We start from the raw sequence: 21,779 nt of genomic DNA, 5'->3' as shown, positions 1-21,779 counted from the left end.
AATCGTTGTATAACACTACAGTTTCACTACACATTTTCTTTCAGTTGTCTATTGTTTTCTTTATGACAGATTTCAGTCCAAGACAAGAAACTTGAAAATCTTGGGATCTTTTATTTATTGGGGTGCCTATCAAACGACCCTTTCTTACGTTTATCAGTAGGCCTTTTGTTTGCAAAAACTAATTTCAACAGCATTTTCTGTTTTATTGGATTTTCCAGGTAATTTAAAATACAATGTTCCTAAAAGTTGATTCTAGTTTGATATGTGGTTATAGTTTAGTATAAGTTGTCTGGAAACATTTTGTGCTTAAATCAATGCATAAATGTTTTTATGCAAAAACAAAATCTGTTTTGTTAGCTATGTTGAGCTACTGAATAATAAATATGAAAAAAATCTTTCCAAAATCTCTCCAAAATTCCAGTTCATCATGATCACCTTGCCAGTCGCTCTGTGGGTAAATAGCTTTCAGTCAGTTGCCGCAGGATGGCGACAGAGAACACCATGGTTTCGAATGTAAATGAGATGTGTCGTCACAGCATACGTAACACTGTAAACATGGCGGAAATTCAGATTTGTCAACGTGGGGAGGAAGAAAGGCGCTGCGTTCAGAATGAAGCAATGTGAGTTAGGGAATGAAGTGGCAGGGATGGCGGACCAAAAGTTAACGGTACTCTTCAAACTTTCAGCAGCGGTTTTTTATGGAATCAGCTCTTTCCTTATAGTTGTAGTGAACAAGAGCGTTCTCACTAATTACAGGTAAGAGGACTTTAAATAGAGTTACATACTCTGTATGTTACAAAGAGCTTCACCATCTGTCTTTGCAGAATATTTGGGATAGTTGGCAACTTCGTTTTCGCAGCAGTATCATTCTGTTAAGGAATAACGCTGTTTTCCATTTGCCTATTTGAAACTTCATTGTGAAACTGGGTATTTGTCTCGCAACAAATTGTTATTACAATACCTTAATGGAAAAGTCGAGTTAACCCCATTAGACATACCATCATGTATTCTATAGTATTCTTTAGCGGTATTTTTGTACGTTAATATTAATAGTATTTTGTAGTATAGCCAATTAAGACATGTTCCTGGATCAATATATTTTGTTCATCCTAGGACAACATTCCTGATCGAAAACACTATCTCTAACGTTACCCCTGAATTTAACCATAACTTATCCCTAAAATCAGAGGGAAAATATAAGACTGATGTAAGAATTGAACCAGGACATAATCTTGGAACAAACTGTAAACTTGTCTCTCAAATTTAATTTGTTGTTTGGAATGTTGGTTCAGGATCAACAATGTTGATTCAAGAACAGTAGGTTGCTTGGCGAAAACACAATCATTTAACCATTTTTGTACAAGTAGTGAGCCGATTACCTGGCTGGAACAATTTTAAGGAGCTGATTATTGTTTAACTTAAGTTGCAAGAGGGTATGTAAATGATGTACATTTTAGAATAAACATGCAATTGTTAAGTGTTAAGTATGGACTACTAAAGTGAGTCATTGATTGAGAATAACATTTCACAATCAATAGAACATTGCATGTGAGAGTCTATTTTTATAATAGCAATCACAAGTTAGTAATAATGCTACTTTTACATTAAAAACATACTAAACAAAACCTCCACACCTTCAGCCTTTGCTAAAAGCAGTCTTTCCAAACAGGTTCCCCTCTTCAATATGTGTTGGCATTGGGCAGGTAAGTTTCTGTTTTTTTTCAGATACAAGTTTTTCTCACTTGTCGGTGCCATATATTGGACTTTACACATTAATAGAGCAGAGCAGCATTTACACTGTGTGACATTCCTCTGCAGATGCTGGCAACGGTTGTTGTGTTACGGGTGGGAAAGGCCCTCCGAGTGATCACCTTCCCTGAGTTTGATGGTAGCATACCAAAAAAGGTGAGGAGTGCTAGTTCATTAAACTTCTGCATGTTGTCACGTGTTCGTCCTTTAACAGGTTTGGACCCCCCCCCATCCAAAAGAACACATGTCTACTCTAGGACAACTGCGCAAGGTGCTTTGTAATGGGTTGTTCTCATCTTGCTTGTTCAATATCTAGCTTCTTGTAATTGCAGACGTTTCCGCTACCTCTTCTATATGTAGGAAATCAAATAACAGGACTCTTTGGAACAAAAAGACTTAAGTATGATACAGTACCAGTCTTTAAAAACATTTCTGCCTTTTTTATGTTATACATTGATATAAAGATATACTCATAATCATTAAAAGTTTTTCCTTCCTTCAGTCTGCCAATGTTTACAGTATTGAGGAGGTTTTCTATTCTCTTTACAATGGTGGCGGAGGTTATCTTGTTAAAGTAAGTAAATGTTCTCTATTTACTATGGACAAGTTTCTGTTGGCTTACATGTAATTAATTAACATTGATTATGATAATAAAACTATCATTGATTATGTTCCTTGTTACAGGAAGAAATTCTCTCGACCAGTTCAGCTGACAGTATTTACTATGATTTTAGGGGCCTTTGTAGCTGCAAGGTAAAAAAAAAACCGTTCCCACAGTGACGCATTGTTTTGACCAGTACAATTCAGCCTTATCTTTGTTGAAGTATGTGGCTATTCACTACTGTACGGAGTAAAGTTAATGTTTGCAAAAAGTGTCAACACAGATGTTAATTATAAATTGAGTATGAGGGGAAGACTGCAATCATTTCTGTGCGCATTTAATGACATATCTTATGTACAAGTCTTTGATAAGTGCCTTTATATTTCTTGTGCAGTGCTGACTTGGCATTTGACCTGCAAGGGTACATGTTCATTTTAATGAACGATGTCTTAACTGCTGCCAATGGAGCTTTTGTGAAACAGAAACTTGACTCTAAGGTAAGAAAGGCAACACATTCACGATCAAGTCTACTCAAAGACCTCGAGTGCTCCCTTAAGCAGCTGTTCTCTGTTGTCTTTAATTGAGAAATATTGCTTTTCTGTGCTTGCACAAAATTAAGCAACTCCTCATACTTTGCAATAACTGAATGGTCTTAATTTTAACCCTACATTTTCTGAATTGCCATTTATGTTCTGAATCTCACAAAGTAATTCACTGCAAAATGTTATTTTGCTTTGCATCGTTTTTTTTCAAGGTTTTTGAGGATATGTCTCACAACCTCTCCATGCCTGCATCTGTCTAATTTGGTGTTCTCCATGTGACAGGGATTAGGAAGCATGTTGTCCTCATTTTAAGAGTTAATAAGCTTATTTATTTTGCTATCCTAACTTCAATCTTACCAGAACAGACCTGCAACCCCTTTTGGATTTTAAAACTGTCGAGAACTACTGTTTTTATCGTTTTTGTGTTGAGTGCTTTCTCATCTGTACTTTTGCTGCATCCAATTCGAGTAAAAGTAGTTCACATATGCATGTTCTAACTGTTTTAAGCGCAGACTTCAATTTATTTATTACATTGGTTGAATTTGTTGAAATGGAGAGTGCTTGGCAACCTGAGTGGTGTTTATTGCATTACCCCACTGACTGACTTGGATTGAATGTGGACTGATATGTCTTCTATTTGAGGAACTCCAGATGAACAGCTAGTAGTTTTATGGCTGTTACAGTTTTCATTGAAGAAGGTGGACTACATAGAAAGATTTATCAAGATAACTGAAAACTTCAACAATGAAGCCAAGATTATGCTCAGTTCCTGAAAAAAGACCTGTGGCTGTCTACAGCTGTTTACATATCATCTGGTTCTGTTTTAGCTAAAGGGCAGTTAGAATAAAGGGTGTGAGAGAAGAAGGAATCATGATATGGCATTACTGTACCTTATTTTTCTGTCTCTGTTTTTTTCTTGTTGTCTTTCTGTTCAATAGGAGCTTGGGAAGTATGGCCTGCTCTATTACAATGCTTTATTTATGATACTCCCAACTCTGCTTTTAGCACACATCACTGGAGATATGGACAAGGTAAGTCTCATGAACACACACACAAAAAATAAATAAATACATTCAGTCCAAGCACAGGCTGGATATAGGCTTTTTTAGTTTATTGTTATGTACAACGCCTCACAGCCATTTCATATCACATACCCATCACTTGATTGTAACACTTTCTTTTCCTTCCTTTTTGTTTTGTTTTTAAATGCTTGCTGTTTAAAGGTTTAGTTCACCCAAAAATGAAAAATCTGTTAATTAATTGCTTGCACTTATGTCTTTCCAACCCGTAAGACTTTCGTTCATCTTCAGAACACAAATTAATATATTTTTATTGAATCTTTCTGTCTCTCCATTGACAGCCTACACAACTACCACTTTCAAACCCCATAAAGGTAGTAAAGACATCAAGTGTTGACTTTGTCGACGTAATCGACCATGCAAATTATTCGACAGCAATTTATTTAGTCGACGTGTCGTTTTAAAATTGATCGCATATTTGTTATTGGTCTCCCGTCTCTAACGGCTCACTATAATTAACACCAGTCTGTGCGTTGTGGGTGCCCTGCTGGTTAATTTGCTATCCTCTTCCTTCCCCCTCCCCCTCCTTCACTCCGTTGATATGACAAATTGGCTTTATGCACAGCTGCACTACTTCCTGAACTTCAGCCAGCTCCTTGTTACCTGTCTGCCATTATTGGACAAACAGATTAATTCGGGTGTACCTGACCTCAGTAGTAACGGCAACAATAATCAGACACCTGGAATAATCAGGTGTGTCTGATTATTGTTATTGTTAAAGGGACAGAAATTTTATAAAAAAAAAATTAAATCTTAATTTGAATTCTTTTTGGGTAAACTTTAACACTTTAAACAAGTGGATCCCACAACTGTTTAGCTTATGGCTCGTTTCCACTGAGTGGTATGGTACGGTTCGGTTCGGTTCTGCCAGGCAATCTTAGGTTTCGTGAATCTATAATTCGTTCCCTGGCCAATAGTTTTGGCAGAAGGCTACGTGAAGTTTCATATCTTTGAGCGCTGAATTTGTATATTTGACTGACTGAATTGTTTCTTGATTTTATTTAAGCTTTACTGTATATCTTTTTGTACTTTTTATTTATACTTTTATAATGGCTATTATTGATAAAACTGAAATTCAACAAAAAGAGATAGTTTTTGTCATTTTTTTTTTTAAATTTTATTACCAGATCATCTGTAATGTTGTTTATTGCAACATTTGTACCAATGCGATAGCCTATGCAATACATTACATTACATATTGCATGGAATATGTTTTAATATTTTTAAATTTAAACGAAAAGAGGCAGGGTTTTTTTATATTTAGTTTTGTTATAAATATAACGTTACATAGGCTACATGCAGTGAATATAATCAATAGGCTATGCGTTGCCTGAACCACATTTGTGTGCTTTAGAATGTTTAAAATGTATTGAAATGAAATCGAAAAGAAGCAGAGTGGTGTTTTATAACATATTTCGTTTTATTGTTGCCTAAAATGAACATAACCGGAGTCATAGCCAGAGCGAGCAGAGTGCCCCGTTCAAGAACGCGCTGTTCCATTAACAGAATTACTGGACTCGCGTCCTCGGGATCATTCTCTAACCCTGTTCCTGGTGGCACACCAACGTTGCGTGTATTCTTTAGCCATTTCTCAATATGCTTTCTTGTCTGTACTTGTGTTTTTGTGGACTTGTAAAACGTCATCAGTCGATGCCCAAGTACTGTTCCAATTCAAAGTGTTCTTGATTCGCCCCGTTTACCGAGGATGCATCGAGAGGTGACTTGTGTGCCAGGTATCCCAAAATGTATCTCGCACCAACCAAATCCGTGAAATATCAAAATATACTGTTATTGTGTCATGACATGTAATTTTAAGAGTGTTTCAGGTGAGAATGTGATTGTTTAAATCTCAAATCTATGGTTTATTTATAAAGATAGCGCCTATTTTAAAAATGCATCTGACGTTTTCGGAGTTCTGACATCCAAGCCTTCACCGGCGCCCAGCGCTCTTCAACCCCAACTTGGACAGATTTTCCTCGGCTAGTACTTGTGACGTTTGCCGCTGGCTCTGATCTCTCAAGTCTAGTTGATAAACTTGACGTAGAATTCGTCTTGTGTATAAGTCTATCTTTGGTCTCATTAAACTATAGTTTGTTCCAATGCAAAAAAATTAGTTTTTTGAAGTTTCATAAATTTATATTTAGGCTATTTAACTTTAACAACATTTTTCACATTATCTTCACTATATGAGCAATAAAATAAAATTACACAACCCTGTCTCTGTTTGATAAATGTGAATAAAAATCAATTTTCATATTTTTAAAATGAAAACAAAAAGATCAGGTTCATTTTGTTATAAATATATGCAGTGAAAATAATCGGTTTGCCTGAACCACATGACCATTAGCCAATATGTTGATTTTTTTTTTTTTTAAATGAAAAGAGGCAGAGTGGTGTTTTATAACATGTTTCGTTTTATTGTTGACGAAAAGAGGCTGAGTTGTAGCATGTTTCGTTTTATTGTTGCCTAAAATATACATAAAGAGATAACGCAGTAGCCAGAGCGTGCTGATATGAGTGATACGATCAAGTACGCTCTGTTCCATTTGCAGAAGAACCGGACTTGCGTCCTCTCGTCCTTGGGAGTTCGTTCTTCTGAGTCGAACTTGGCAAGTCCGAAGTTTGCGTACTTGGTATTGAGAAACAGCTTTTGTCTCCCGTATCAAACACACCTTATTCAACTCATCAGCTCATAATCACATGGGTTAATGAACTGATGAGTTGAATCAGATGTGATTGATTAGGGAGACAAAGAATAGTGCAGTGTTGGTGTGCCGCCAGGAACAGGGCTGGGAAACACTGCGCTAGGCATATTTTGTCCTTGATTGGTTTCCCCTTTGTTGTCGTTGAAAAGAAAGTAAAAGTGACGCACGTTTGTGAAATTTTACCGTGAATTGAGTGTCTTGTGCCTTTTTTTAAAAGTCAACACATCAATCATTCTCCCATGACCCACCCAAAAATAATTGGTAGGTTATTTTTTTAATTACTTGGCCCGTCCCAACTTGTGAATTTTCCGCATCACTAGCCTACACTTCGCTATAATTTAAGACAATATTTACATTTTCATTGCTTCATTTATTTATCTTTTATTATTTGTTTGCTGTTTGTTTAATGTTTGTCTTTGTAGGCTATTCTGTTTATTTTTTTTTATATATACATATATATATATATATATATATATATGTACACCAAACTGCCTGTGTGCCACTAGTTCAAGAACAAGAAACATTATATGTATATATAATCATATAGCATATGATTATTTATTGTAATTATTTATTGATTATTTATTTATTGATTATGTATGTATATATATATATATATATATATATATATATATATATATATATTAGGGCTGTGCAAAAGTTAATTGCGATTAATCGCATCCAAAATAAAAGTCTGTTTTACATAATATATTTGAGTGTGCTGTATATAATTATTTTGTATATATAAATACCTATGCATGCATGTATATATTTAAGAATTATTTGCGCTTAAATTCTGTATATATATATAAATACATAATCTATATTATATAAATATAAATATTTTATATAGGAATAACACATTTTCTTAAACATATGCATGCATGTGTGTGTATTTATATATACAAAATAATTATATACAGCACACACAAATATACTATGTAAACACAGACTTTTATTTTGGATGCGATTAATCGCAATTAACTTTTGCACAGCCCTAATATATATATATATATCCATTTTTTTTCCTCTAGTAATGGCCGTCATGGATATTGGCTCATTAATATAATGTTTCTTTTTCTTGAGCTAGTTGCACACAGGTAGTTTGGTCATGCTCAGTTACATATAAGATATTGTTAAGATATCTAGTTTTTTTTAACAGTCCCATCTCTCAACAAGACCTCATACATACCCATAGATGATCTGGCAACCACGAACACACCATCTGCTCAGCTGCCGTGAGCTGAGCTCACATTGCCAGGGAACACACACCATAAGTCGTTTGGAATGACTGTGCACGCTTGTCATAAATTCTTTTGAAATCATAGCAAGCTGACTGAGATACATTTCAGCATGTCTGTTCCTGCCTGAATGCTTTCCAATGAAGAAATAACTGCAATTTCTTAGTCAAAAAGTGTGCTAGTTAAATAAGCAGTGTGAGCACAAGGCTCAGTTGTTTGGGAGGTTAGGATGACAGGGCCCTGCTCCATGAATACCTCATTTTATTTAGCTCAGTTTGTTCACAGGGAGGCCCTAGTTTATTTGGCAGGCACTGCTTCAGGAAGGAGAGAGCACAGGAGGCAGTGTGTCTATGCACAAAGCCGCCATTATACCAGTCAGTGTAACTATCAGATTGAATGTAGTAGCTTATGAAGTTTTATTCTTTAGGTATTCTTTTTAGGCGAGTCCTTCACCTGTTTTAAGAGTTTTTAGATTTCTGTTGTTTTTAACCATCCATTTGAATAGATTTTTTTTGCAATTGTAATGAAAATAATTCATTGACCTACATGTTTATCTTACAAACGTTTCTGTGGAATGTAATGATTAACTAAGGCAATTACTCTGTTTATGTTTTTATAGTGGGTCATGTTTTTTTCATGCATCATTAATGTATTTTTCCCTCCTTAGGCTTTCGATTATGAAGGCTGGTCAGATGTGTTTTTTATGAGTCAATTTATTCTCTCTTGTATAATGGGGTAAGTTGAAATAAAAACTTATATTTTGTAAATATTGGGACTGTCAAAATTGATGCATGCTGTAAATATGTTTAATGCTGTTTATGCAGTTTGACATAACTGTTTAATTAAATTTGGTGTGATTACTAAAACTGATTGCCAATAAAACATCAACGTCATTTTAATTTTCTATTTGTATGGTGTAATTGGCATCAAAATTCAACAAATGAAATATCACCAAAAATGAAACCCCATTATAGAAATGCAAACACCAGCAGGTTCTTTACAGATATAAGTTTAAGTTGATAAAGTGCTAAGGAAGATTATTTAATTAATTAAATGCATTTTCTCATGGACTGCAGAAGTACTTAAAAGCCCCTGATAATATATTTTCGAATTGTGTATTAAGGTGCTGTCACATTTACCCTTGTTCGCAAATCTTTGCAGGACAAATCCAGTCATTATATTGGGAATCTGCATGTCTTGGGGTTTCCTGTGAAGACAAAAATTTTCCCTCACACATTAAGCTCATGTTGATCATGCAAATTCATTGCACTGACCAACAGAAAAGCTGCTTGGTTTGAAAGTGTTAGCTGTTCTTTTATATTGACAATTGACCTTTTTTGCCAGCCGTATTTCGCCTGCCATATTTTGCCAATGTAACCGCACCTTTAGGTTCATGATTTTAAGAATTCATCATTCAGCCACATTCATTCTATCTTCTGCTTCTTCATTTGCAGGTTCATTTTAATGTACTCTACTGTACTTTGCACTCAGTATAACTCTGCGCTAACTACTACCATTGTCGGCTGCTTAAAGGTAAGAATGTTTCTTAAACATACCAAGACACAAGACGCTGCTTTTGCTATATTAATGACTTTTCTGTCCCTGCAGAATATATTAGTGACATATATTGGAATGGTGTTTGGTGGAGATTACATTTTCTCATGGACTAACTTCATTGGTCTGAACATCAGGTATGAAGTGAGCTTTTCCCTGAAGATGGGGAATGCCAGTGTTTCCCCTAGGATTTTTTTGCATGGAGGTGGTAGACCCCCGAAACTTCTAGTGCTGCAGAGCAGGCGTGTTATAGATATGTGGTGGGTTAGGTTCACAATATTTATAGGTATTTAGCAGTGATGATGTTGAGATTTTCTAGCTGATTGCCTAAACAAAATATGATGACATTATAATATAACAATATTTAACGACAAAGTTTAAAGTGGCTTCATAAATTAATTAAAAACATAAAAAAGCAAAACACACCTGATGCACATTTAGGGCCCTATGAAATCGGTTTTATTTATTTTTTTCTTCCGAAAATCGATGTTTTTTCCGTTTTAATTAAAAAAATGTTGGACTCCATTTTAATGGTTGAATAAAAAGCATGTCTGGTTAATTGATATCATTAAACTTACAAATATTAGACTTGTACAACATTTTAAAAAACACATGAAATTATTATTTTTTTCTTCACACAAATTCAGTGTTTTTTTTCTGCTAATCAAAAACATTAATTTATTTTAATCATATGAAATTAAACTTTTTGTCAAACAACGTGTTCCACAATGAGCTTTGGTGTTAAAATTAAAAGAATAGAAGTTTCTACTGTTACAGTAATGTATTTCCTGGCAAGTTAAACCGGACTTTAATTTTCATGGGTTGCCATGAAGACCTTTGAGTTTCTGTACTTATGACTTGACGATAGTTTTCTCAAATGAAGCAGTTAAATGTTAAATGCTCACGAAGTGGCTTTCAGAGTGGATCTAGAGACTGGAGATGAAGTTCATGCATTCGTGTTCTCATATAGGCAAAAAACAGCTCAAGCGTCACATGTGCTTGAGTGTGTTTGTGTGGTAACTTTAAATGAAACTGTGCATCGTCTGCACCATTCATTCACACTGAACATGCAGGATTTGTATTTAAATAGTCTTTTTGCAGTTTAATAATCACACACGTCTTCATTGCGATTTAATTTCAAGTGTATTGAACTGGTATTTATTTAGAAATAATAAAGACAAATACCGGGAAATTCCGTGATAACGTCTGCGTTTTCATATCATATAGGGCTCTACACATTCGTTGTTCTTCATTTTATATAAGTTGAGTTTAAGCAACTTGCTTTTGTGTAATTAAAAGGTACGCCACCATTTTTATTTTACTCCAATGCACTGCCCTAAATACAGTCCTCCCACAGTTCCCAGGACGACTTGAACGCAGGAGCTTAAGGGCATGACGTCCAAAATAAACATGGTAGGGGAACACTGGATGCATGAATTCATTGTGATGCTAATGATAAATGCATTTGTCTTTTCAGTATTGCTGGCAGTCTGGTGTATTCCTATATTACCTTCACAGAAGAGCAGACCAACAAACAGAGTGAGAATGCAAACAAGCTAGAGGTCAAAGGGAAAGTGGCTGTATGACCCATGGTTGGATGCTGCAAAGCTGTGTCCAAGTTTTTTTTTGTATTTCTTGCCAGAGAAAGTAGGCAGAAGTCACTCCTAGGATTTTTTTTGTTTGTTTTTGTGATATGAAGAAGATCTTGACTGTAAAAGCTACAGTAGGTGCAGGCAGGACGTCTCAAATGAAAGAGCTTCAAACATTCTGGAATATACACTCACCTACAGGATTATTTGAAACACCTGTTCCATTCTCAATAATGCAATTATCTAATCAACCAATCACATGGCAGTTGCTTCAATGCATTTCAATCTCCTGAACTCCAAACTGAATGTCAGAAAGGGAAAGAAAGGTGATTTAAGAGATTTAGAGCATGTCATGGTTGTTGCCATGCTCAAAAGTATTTCACAATCTGCTCAGTTACTGGCATTTTCACGCACAACCATTTCTAGGGTTTACAGAGAATGGTGTGAAAAGGGAAACACATCATCCAGTATGCGGCAGTCCTGTGGGCGAAAATGCCTTGTTGATGCTAGAGGTCAGAGGTGAATGGGCCGACTGAGTCAAGCTGATAGAAGAGCAAGTTTGCCTGAAATAACCACTTGTTACAATCGAGGTATGCAGCAAAGCATTTGTGAAGCCACAACACGCACAACCTTGAGGCGGATGAGCTACAACAGCAGAAGACTCCACCGGGTACCACTCATCTCTGCTACAAATAGGAAAAAGAGGCTATAATTTGCAAGAGCTCACCAAAATTGGACAGTTGAAGATTGGAAAATGTTACCTGGTCTGATGAGTCAGATGGTAGAGTCAGAATTTGGCATGAACACGGATCCATCATACCTTGTTACCACTGTGCAGGCTGGGGGTGGTAGTGTTATGGTGTTAGGGATGTTTTCTTGGCACACTTTAGGCCTCTTAGTGCCAATTGGGCATCGTTTAAATGCCACGGCCTACCTGAGCATTGTTTCTGACCATGTCCATCCCTTTATGGCCACAATGTACCCATCCTCTGTTGGCTACTGCCAGCAGGATAATGCATCAAGCAATCAAGAAATTGGTTTCTTGAACATGACAATGAGTTCACTGTACTAAAATGGCCCACACAGTCACCAGATCTTAACCCAATAGAGCATCTTTGGGATGTGGTGGAACGGGAGGTTCGTGCCCTGTATGTGCATCCCACAAATCTCCATCAACTGCAAGATGCTATCCTATCAATATGGGCCAACTTTTCTAAAGAATGCTTTCAGCACCTTGTTGAATCAATGCCACGTAGAATTAAGGCAGTTCTGAAGGCAAAAGGGGTCAAACACAGTATTAGGTGTTCCTAATAATCCTTTAGGTGAGTGTATGTTGTTCCAGAGTAAATATTTGCCTGTTACTTTTCACTTCTGTGAAGAAGTTGTCCGTTACAAATTAATGGAATAAACTGTTTTCCTTGGCATGTTGGACACTTATGATACAATGGGTTTGATGACTGTCATTATTGTTGAAACACCCATTGTATTGCCTATTGAAGAGTTTTAAATATTTGCTTTAGTCCGTAAGACTATTTATTCTTTATGAGAGATTGTTTTATTGTTAGGATTGTAAATTGGTTTTATTGTTAGGTAAAATATTTTCCTTGCTATGAAAATGGAGTTATTTGATACTTTTTTAAAATAGTTATTTGACAGTTCTCGTACCCTGTTGAGTTTTACATGAATGTTCATTTAAAACCTGAATGGTACATTGAATGTGAGTTTAAAATAAGGTACATGTGTGCATCTTATGAGTATCTTGATAAGCTTTAAAGAGGAAATATATTTTAAGCATTGTTAGTGTTAATGTTCAACTGGACAGATTCTTATAACTGCTTTTGTATTTGGGAATGGGATGCAGTATCTCCGTTTGCTTTGTACTGATGGAATCATGGTTGTTTAAAGGCAATTGGTGTAGTAATTGCACTTTAACAGTTTACAGCTTTTCTCAGTTGTCAGTGATTTAAAAATGAGTATTCATTTTTGCAATCACATTGAAATAGAAGTTACAAGAACATTTCAGTATTTTGATCTGTCTTTGTTAAACATTATTATTGTTAGGATGAATCGGAAAGATAATTTTTTTTCTTCTATTACTTGTGTTGGCATTTTGGACCATTTGACAACATCACCGGTTTCTCAGTCATGTTTTGTGCTATACATGTTTTACATCTGGATATCCTGATGTATTCAGCAGTTATTGAATGAATGTCCATTCTTATTCATGTATCCACTTTTTGAAGAATTTGTTTGTCCATTGCCTAGAGATTGTTTTATAAATAAAGTGCATTTTTGCGCTTTATTTTTATCCTCTGATGTCTTCAAAGGCATTTTTGTTGCGGATGCATTTTATGTGTTCAACTTGTTTTGTTTTTTTTTCTTTATTTTTTTTTTTCATGTTTTTGTACAGTTTAGTTCAAGAAACTCCTCTTTGTCAAATTCATGTCTGCAAATGCTCAGTGATTGTATTAGTGATAAACAGGAAATGTTAAACATTTTAAATAAAACCTCAATTCTGATAAATTAAATAAATGCTTTTCTTTTTAACTTTTTTTTTTCTGAAAAAAAAAAAGCTGGAAGTGGTAAAACAAACCAGTGATTCTTATGCGAAAACATAAAAAAAAATAATAATATGAAGTAATTTAAAAGGTAAAACCGGCAGATCCTCAAAATATAGCCTAGTTTTTTTTGTATTACATTTCTAATTACTTTATTTTGGAACTATGTTTGGATAACAAAACGAGTTCATTTAGCTAACCGACACATCTGATTTAAGGTTTTATATTATATATTTTAAAATGAGCCTAAAGAAAATGAATTTTGAAATATTCTTATATTGATAATTACGATGTACTTGTTAACTTTTTGCAGGACTTTTATTTTGTAGGACTCACAATAGTCCAGCTCTGCTCATTTTCAGAGTTGAGAATAAACCACATGTACTATCGCTTGCTTCACAGAACCCACAACGACAACAACTATGGCGGAGGTGAAAGAAATATTACAATTTACAGCAAATAACGCACTTTTGCGGTCAACATAGCCGTTTAATAGATGCAATTTAATTTTAAATTTTAAACGTTTTAAGGATGACGTGCTTCTTAACATTCAGCCCTGCATAGTGAGCAAACAAGTTAAGGCGCCCAATTTGAATGGGTTAGCAGTTAGCTGCTAACTTGTTGCCTCTTTGCGCTAAACTCACCTCTAGTTTATTCCTCTGTGTTTTTATTGAGTAAAACGAATACTTGTTAAATAGTTATAACCCAGACTATCATGTTATTTGGACTCCCGTTCTTTTACACGAGGTTGTATGTGGTTTAGCTTATTTGTTTATGACTCACTGTAACTGATAATAATTCATAATCAGTTCATAATTTCATCTGTTCTCTCATGTTTTTGGTTGTTAAGTGTTGACTTATTATTTTATAGGCTCAAACATTTAAATTGAATTCTCTTTTCAGCCCTCCCTAAGTGGTTCTGGCACTGAAGGTAAAGATTTAAATTATTTTTTTGAAATTCATTTATTTTGACTTGCAAGAACAAAATTCAAGTAGGCCGTAAAGCCCACTTTCATTTTATTGTATAATATTATATAATGTGTACTTTTAATATATTTAATTTATATCAATAATATATATATATATATATATATATATATATATATATATATATATATATATGCATATATATTTTATTAATATAATTCTATTCATTAATAAAAGAAATGTCTGATAAACAGGAGCAGATCCAGTGGTGCAGGATGACGACAGGGACTTTGATCCTTCAGCAGACATGCTTGTTCACGACTTTGATGATGAGCGGACTCTGGAAGAGGAGGAAAAGCTGGAGGGAGAGAAGAACTCCAGCACCGAAATTGATGACCTGACTCGAGTATGGGCCGCCTGTTCTTTTCTAGAATTTATGATGAGGCTCATTAAATAACTTTCATAGGTCTCAATTAACTATGGTTTTGTAGGAGGGCGATATGCCCATCGAGGAGCTTCTAAAATTATATGGCTACAGCACTGGTGGGTCTCCAGAGGAAGAGGATGGAGATGTTCAAGAGGAGGAGGAGGATACTTCGGAGAATACTTGCAGCAGCTATAGTAAACTCAAAGTAAAGATCTATATGAAAAACATCTAATGTATATTGTATCTTCCTAGTATGATTTTGTGTTAATAAATGTAAATCCATTTTCTGCCGTGCATGTCAGGAGGAGGAGAGGCGAGAGCTTTCTGATCAGGAGAATGAGGATGTGCAGTCGTCCAGTGATGAGCCTCCGTCCAGCAGTGTGTCTCACAGCACAGCTCAACTTATCTGGCATCGGCCATCCAATTACTTTGAAGGTTTGATTATAAAAATATTACATTATCAATATTACATATCATATCAAGCTCATTTTATACAAGAAGTGAAACAGCATGTTGTAGAGCTTAAGTATAAACTGTCATGTTATACATTTTTATTTAGGGAGGTTTTAGATATACAGTAGTCAAAATTTGAAGTAGATCATGGAAAAAAGAAAACTGAGTATGGATGGATCCATATGTGTTTCTAGAGTCTAGACTATTGCCCCTAGTGGCCAAAAATATGAAATTAAATGATAGAATTAATAAATAAGAATTAAGAATATGTTATCACTTTGAGAAAACCAATAGAGAGAAAAAAAAATATTTAAAGGTGACTGTACTATATACCAAATGTAATGCTGTATGAACCCTTTATGTTGAATATGGTCAGAAAAATCTACAGATATGTTTCAGTTTGGAAATTTGAGTCTGGAAAATTATGGAATTCCAAAATAGAAAATGTGTAGGAACTCTGTACATAAATAAATATCTTTAGACATAGACACACTCTACCATTCAGTTTATCGCCATGGATTTAAGTGACAGTTTAAAGACGTTTGTAGGCATTGTTTCACAGACAGCTTGGATTAAGGCAGGATTAGGACTTAGTTCACTTAGTAAGGATATTTAAGTACCGTAGTTTTAATAAATGTGCCGTAGAAAAAAAAAGAAACGTGATATTTTAATGGGTGATAATGTTCATGTCTTTATTTGTTTATCTAACAGTCCTGAAAAATGTTTTCACAAAAATATTAAGCAGCACAACTGTTTTCAACATTAATACTGTATTAATAATCAGAAATGCTAACTGAACAATAAATCATATTAGAATGATTGTTGAAGAATCACACAGAAGATTGGAGTAATGGATGCAGAAAAATCAGCTTTGCCATCACAGGAATCAATTAAATGTATTTAATTATGTAAATTACAAAGGCGGCCTTGTTGAGCATAAAGTGACTGTTCATGTTTATGAAAGAAATCTATTGACCTTACACCGTGTCCTAACTACATGCGACGCGATAAAATTCCAGCGACAACAAGTGTGTCTGTCCACACTAGACGCGACGCGACTGTGAGATGCCACACATTTAGAACAGCGTGTCATGAGCGGACACTTTACTTCATCACTTCATTCATTTCTTCATTCTGTCAGCCGCGACGTCGCAGAAATAGGAACCGTTTCTAAATTAGAAACTTTGCGTGTCGCCGTCGCGTCTGGTTAGGACAAAAACTCGGATTAACGTGGAAAAGATACCTTTTATCGCGTGTCGCGGCGTTGCGTGTAGTTAGGACACGGTGTTACAGACATATTATTTGTAATATCAATTATTTCAAATGTAAGAAATGTACACTTTCACAGATGTTTTTCACTTATACCATCTAGTAGATGATTAGTAGAACCAGCAGATGGCGTTACAGATTCAGTCTAACTAGAACCATTTGATTCACTTTGTATTTTATAGGGGACGAAGAAGAATCCGAAGATGATGATTATATATTTACTGAAGATTGGAAAAAGGTAGACTCTAGATGATTTTCTTTCAAATTATAATTGTTTTAGTTCAAATGGATTTCAGACATTTGGATTTTTTTTCTTCTGTCATTCCTAGGAGATCATGGTTGGTTCAATGTATCAAGCTGAGACTCCTGTTGGCCTGTGTAAATATAAGGACAATGAAAAAGGTGTCAGAACTGAAGGATATGCTGATTTAGATGTTTCTTCTATACTACACTTAATATGTATACAAGGCCTCTAGAAGTATATGTTTAGTTTTTCTTCATCTCTTTGTCTCTTTATTTCTATTTTAGTTTATGAGAATGACGATCAGCTTTTGTGGAATCCAGAGTTAGTTCCAGAGGAAAAGGTTGTAGAGTTTTTATCTGAGGCCTCTAAACACAGTGGAGAAGAAGCTGGTGTCCATGCCATTCCCGAAGGATCTCACGTCAAAGACAATGAACAGGCAGGTCACCATCCAATGGCGTATTCCCTTAATTCATATTGCTGATGCCTTTTGACATCATATTGTAACCTGACTGCAATTTATTTGATCATATTTCAGGCTCTTTATGAATTGTTTAAATGCAATTTTGATGCTGAAGAAGCTTTAAGAAAATTGAAATTTAATGTGAAACCTGCCAAAGGTGAGTTTATTACATATTTGTTTATGCAACAGTTTTTTAAATATAAAGTGATTGACATAATCATGTTAATCATGTAATCATGTTAACCGAGAGTACGAATTTTGGCCGATTAATAATACTTTATTAATCGCGGGCGAACACTGTGATTTTTTTTTTTTTTTGCTGTTTTATGAGCAGATGATTATTTTCTCTCAGGAAAAATCTAGTGGAAATCGGTTGTGCTGGCACGTTGCGGCTTGTGTCGTGCAGAGAACCTCTCGACCTCATGATAATTTTTAAATATGTCTAAAAAGTTTGGGACCTGACGGCTTAAATTCGTGTGGTGTGTGCGGTTGAATGAGCCGATTTGTCGATCTATCTGAATTTGACCAATCAGGAGCTGAAGCAATCCACAGAAAAAAGACAAAAATACCAGTGCCACAGCGAATTTGGACTATTGAAAGGGAATCCTACCACTTTATGATTTTAGTATCATAATGATTAGAAATGCACAATTTTTAGTGAACTTGATAAATGTTGCACATCTGTTTTGCTGTGCTCAAACGAATGCCTTTCAACTTGTGTGCAAAATTTAATTAATGTGCAGCAATTTGTACAAATGGTGTCTGTATATGTGTTGTAGCCATAATAAGCGCAATTAGTTTCATATTTATTATAATGTTTCTTTTTCCCCATCTATGTTGATTATGAAAAGTATAGATTACGCAATATATCGGGAGACATGGCCAGATACTGTATGATTTTGGCCACTTCATTACATCTTGTTTTGTAGAAAGCCTTTCTTTAAAGTGAATTGTATCTTAATTTTAATCAATTTTTTATCAACCAATTGCCTGGATTTAATTAATAAGAAGCAAATATAGCTGGATTTAGGCCTACAAATGCACAGCTTGATTGTTGCACGCACACATGTCAAAATAACGACATAACCACAACAACCGTTGAATTGTCCTGGTTTGAAACTGTTAATAGTAAGTGATCATTGTTACCAATTTGGTGAACATTGATTCCCCAGTCTGAGAAAGCAGAGTTTTCATCAGGGTTTTTGGCGCAGAACTTCGTGCGATTTCTTCAGAATTCAGCAGGTGGTAAAATTGTGTCCTATATCACTGCCTCCGTACGATTTTCTGTTAAATTCATTGTAAAGTGTGCGTGGGCGTACGATCTTCCGACTGTCAGAATTTGCACAGTGTTCGCTGCCTTTAATATGTTAATAGTATAGTTTAAACGGTTTAAAAAGTAATTTAAGTAAATGTGTAATTTAATAATTTTTCAAGATATTATTTGCTGCATGGTTTGCTGCATGGTTAAATAGTATACTACACATAATAAATGTGCATTTTTGAGAGAGAAAAAAACAGAACATAAGTCTCATTTTATTGTTCAGAAATTTTAGTTCCCTCACTAAAACCACAAATCCTTTAAATTGAATGGTATTCAGAACAGCAGTTGATCAGTCAGTCAGTGTAACTTTTCATGTGTTTGGTTGACTATTTTATTTTGATAATGAACAGGCTGCGATGTCAGGTTAGCAATACAATACTATAACTATTTTGTGTGTCTGTGCATGAGGCGCCTGCACAGGTTATTTCCTTATATAACAGCGAAAACAACTTAGAATACTCCATTTATGGTCATACAGATAAAAGTAAGACATTTTGATTTGTAGCAGCAGCATGTTCTTTTCGAAACTCTTGACTTCTATCTTGTAATGTTTATTTTTTTTTTCAGAATGTTATTTTGGGGATTCTAAAAAGGTAGCAGCTTAAGCGCTAGCAGCATCCAAGCCTGTGATAAAGGAGCTCTCATTATGTCAGTCAACATCCTCTAAATGTGTCACCTTAACTCAAATCTCTCTCTCCCTCAGAGGAAATGTCAGTTTGGACGGAAGAGGAGTGTCGAGGTTTTGAACAAGGACTCAAAGCTTACGGGAAAAATTTCAGCTCAGTACAAGCAAACAAGGTATATATTCCTCACCTCCTCATTTCAAAACAGTCTTTACTGTTGGATTAGTGAATCGTTTAGAGTGATCAGTTGGTGAACTTGGCTGTTTTTATTGTTCATATAGGTAATTTTTACTTAATTAAAATTTTCCAGGTGAGAACTAGATCTGTAGGGGAATGTGTGGCCTTTTATTACATGTGGAAGAAATCTGAGCGTTATGATTTCTTTGCACAGCAAACCAGGCTTGGAAAAAGAAAATACAGCCTTCGTCCCGGTGTCTTGTAAGTCAAGTCGTCTGTACCATGTGGCACATTAAAGGTCACAAGTCCTCTAATTAAACTCTGTGTGCATAGAATCAGATGCTGTGGAAGGTCATATCATTCCGTGTGTTTGTTTGGCATTACAGGGATTATATGGAGTGTATTTTGGATGAGAGGGAGAGCTCTGAGTCCAGTGGATCTTCTGTTCTTCCTCCCACCTCTTCAAACTGCTGCAAACACCCATCAGAGCCAGAGAGTGACTCAAACGCTCACAACGGTCAGGCTCACCATTACTCCAGTCTTCAGTCAAATGATTATTCAGAAAATATTCCAATATGCTGATTTCTTATACATTTTCTTATTATTTTCAGTGTTAAAAACAAGTGTCAGTGTTAGATACATTTTTCGTTTCCACTTTAATTTAAGATGCCCTTTTTTTTGACAGACTTACTATATTAAGTACATGTAATTGTTATAGGGAGACTAAAATAAAGTGTAACCCATTTTTCTGCAGAATTCGGTTAAACTTTACAATAAGGTTTCGGTAACACTTTACAATAAGGTTCATTAGTTAACATTAACTAAGAATGAACAATATTTCTACAGAATTTGTTAATCTTTGTTAATGTTAATTTCAGCATTTACTAATACTTTATAAAAATCTTGTTACATTAGTTAATGCAGTGTGAACAAACATGAACAAGCAATGAACAGTTGGATTTGTATTAACTAACGTTAACAAAGATTAACAAAAACAGTAATAAATGTATTGCTCATGGTTAGTTCATGACGTTAATACATTAACTACTGTTTAATAAATGAACCTTATTGTAAAGTGTTACCAAGGTTTCTGTGTCAACATTATTTACTACATTAGCTAACATGAACTAATGATGAACTTCTACAGTATTTATTAATCTTAGTTAATGATTATCTATTAACATTTATTAATCAATTTTTAAGTTTAAAAGTTTTATCTGTTAACTTTATTGCACTGCGAACGAACATTAACAGAGGTTAATAAATGTAAAAATATATTGCTCATTGTTAGTTTATGTTTATGTTCGTTAACTAGGAATAAATGCCATATTATAAAGTTACCCAGAATTCTTTACTATTACTTTTGATCAGTTCAAATTATTATGAATTGCCCAAATTAGTATTTGTGGAATAAAAGTATTAATCAAAAACGTTTTTACTCTAAGCAGGATTATGATCATATCACAATTTTTTATGTTGGTTTTGTGCAACTGAGCAATACAGCCAAAATAATTTGCTCATTTAAAAAATGCAGCCCAACAAGGTAACAAAAGTTAAATAAAATAAAATGACTGACCAAAATGTTTTATTTATTTATTTTTATTTCACAGGTGTAGGGAACCATTCCTCCCAGGACCTTCTCTGCGTCCGAGATGAGATATCTCAGAAAAACGTCTCTGCCATGTGTCCAGATATTTCCAAAGCGAACACACCACCCCACTCTAACCTTGACACCAGCAGCCCGAGCGCACAAGTCATGGAGATCACAGTCAAACAGGAGGAAGATGAGCACTCTGGACGACCTCTGAAAAGGCTTAGGACTGACACAGACCCTAACAGGGAAGGCTCTGTCCCCCACAATGAAACAGAAACCATCTGACTTATCAGCAAAAGCCCAGAAAAAAAAAAAAAGACTGAACTCCAGGTACACAACTCCTGACCTCAGATGAGGGTGTTTAATGCTAGGGAGATAGAATCTGTTTTTAGCATGAAGGTAGCCCCAGAAGTGTGTGTGTGTGTGTGTGTGTGTGTGAATTTCAGGGATGCAGATGAAGCACATTTATGTCCTCCTATTACTGTCGCTGAGCTCAGTTTATATGTTAAACACTCACGGTAGACTTTCATTTCAGACTGTAACTCTACCACTGTAGCACTATTTATTAATATAGATTATCAATGTTATCATGCTTGCTCTAGGTGGTTTAAAAGAAATATCTGACAGCTGACTGTATTTTATTGTGAAACTTTGGTCATTTGGTGT

The 21,779-nt window shown here is 35.1% G+C and overlaps 2 protein-coding genes across 5 annotated transcripts; both read left to right on the top strand.

Moving 5' to 3' along the window:
- Window positions 1-547: 547 nt before the first annotated feature.
- Window positions 548-13,607, top strand: slc35d1a (solute carrier family 35 member D1a). Of its 3 annotated transcripts, XM_039647780.2 has the most exons (12): window positions 548-756; window positions 1,670-1,703; window positions 1,819-1,905; window positions 2,082-2,149; window positions 2,252-2,323; window positions 2,434-2,502; window positions 2,745-2,847; window positions 3,831-3,923; window positions 8,585-8,652; window positions 9,372-9,450; window positions 9,526-9,608; window positions 10,949-13,607. In XM_039647780.2, the coding sequence occupies exons 1-12, from the start codon at window positions 611-613 to the stop codon at window positions 11,055-11,057; spliced, it is 1,011 nt and encodes a 336-aa protein (XP_039503714.2). In that variant the 5' UTR covers window positions 548-610; the 3' UTR covers window positions 11,058-13,607. The 3 variants fall into 3 exon arrangements, with proteins under 3 accessions (XP_039503714.2, XP_088990360.1, XP_088990361.1); XM_089134234.1 differs by having other exon boundaries at window positions 9,372-9,608; XM_089134235.1 differs by lacking the exon at window positions 548-756 and having other exon boundaries at window positions 1,819-1,904; window positions 2,080-2,149; window positions 9,372-9,608.
- A 336-nt stretch (window positions 13,608-13,943) lies between these two features.
- On the top strand, window positions 13,944-21,531 carry mier1a (mesoderm induction early response 1a, transcriptional regulator). Of its 2 annotated transcripts, none has more exons than XM_039647754.2 (13): window positions 13,944-14,049; window positions 14,522-14,549; window positions 14,800-14,951; window positions 15,037-15,177; window positions 15,275-15,407; window positions 16,877-16,932; window positions 17,024-17,096; window positions 17,223-17,374; window positions 17,474-17,555; window positions 19,423-19,517; window positions 19,734-19,780; window positions 19,906-20,036; window positions 21,130-21,531. In XM_039647754.2, exons 1-13 carry the CDS (start codon window positions 14,041-14,043, stop codon window positions 21,396-21,398), a joined length of 1,368 nt encoding a protein of 455 aa, XP_039503688.2. In that variant the 5' UTR covers window positions 13,944-14,040; the 3' UTR covers window positions 21,399-21,531. The 2 variants fall into 2 exon arrangements, with proteins under 2 accessions (XP_039503688.2, XP_039503687.2); XM_039647753.2 differs by having other exon boundaries at window positions 19,653-19,780.
- Window positions 21,532-21,779: the final 248 nt, after the last annotated feature.

This window comes from Pimephales promelas, chromosome 8, assembly GCF_988280905.1.
Source record: "Pimephales promelas chromosome 8, fPimPro1.hap1.1, whole genome shotgun sequence".
In the NCBI taxonomy this organism is placed as follows: Eukaryota; Metazoa; Chordata; class Actinopteri; order Cypriniformes; family Leuciscidae; genus Pimephales; species Pimephales promelas.
The sequence above is the reverse complement of the archived record's forward strand: the minus strand, read 5'-3'. Positions and strand labels throughout refer to the sequence as shown.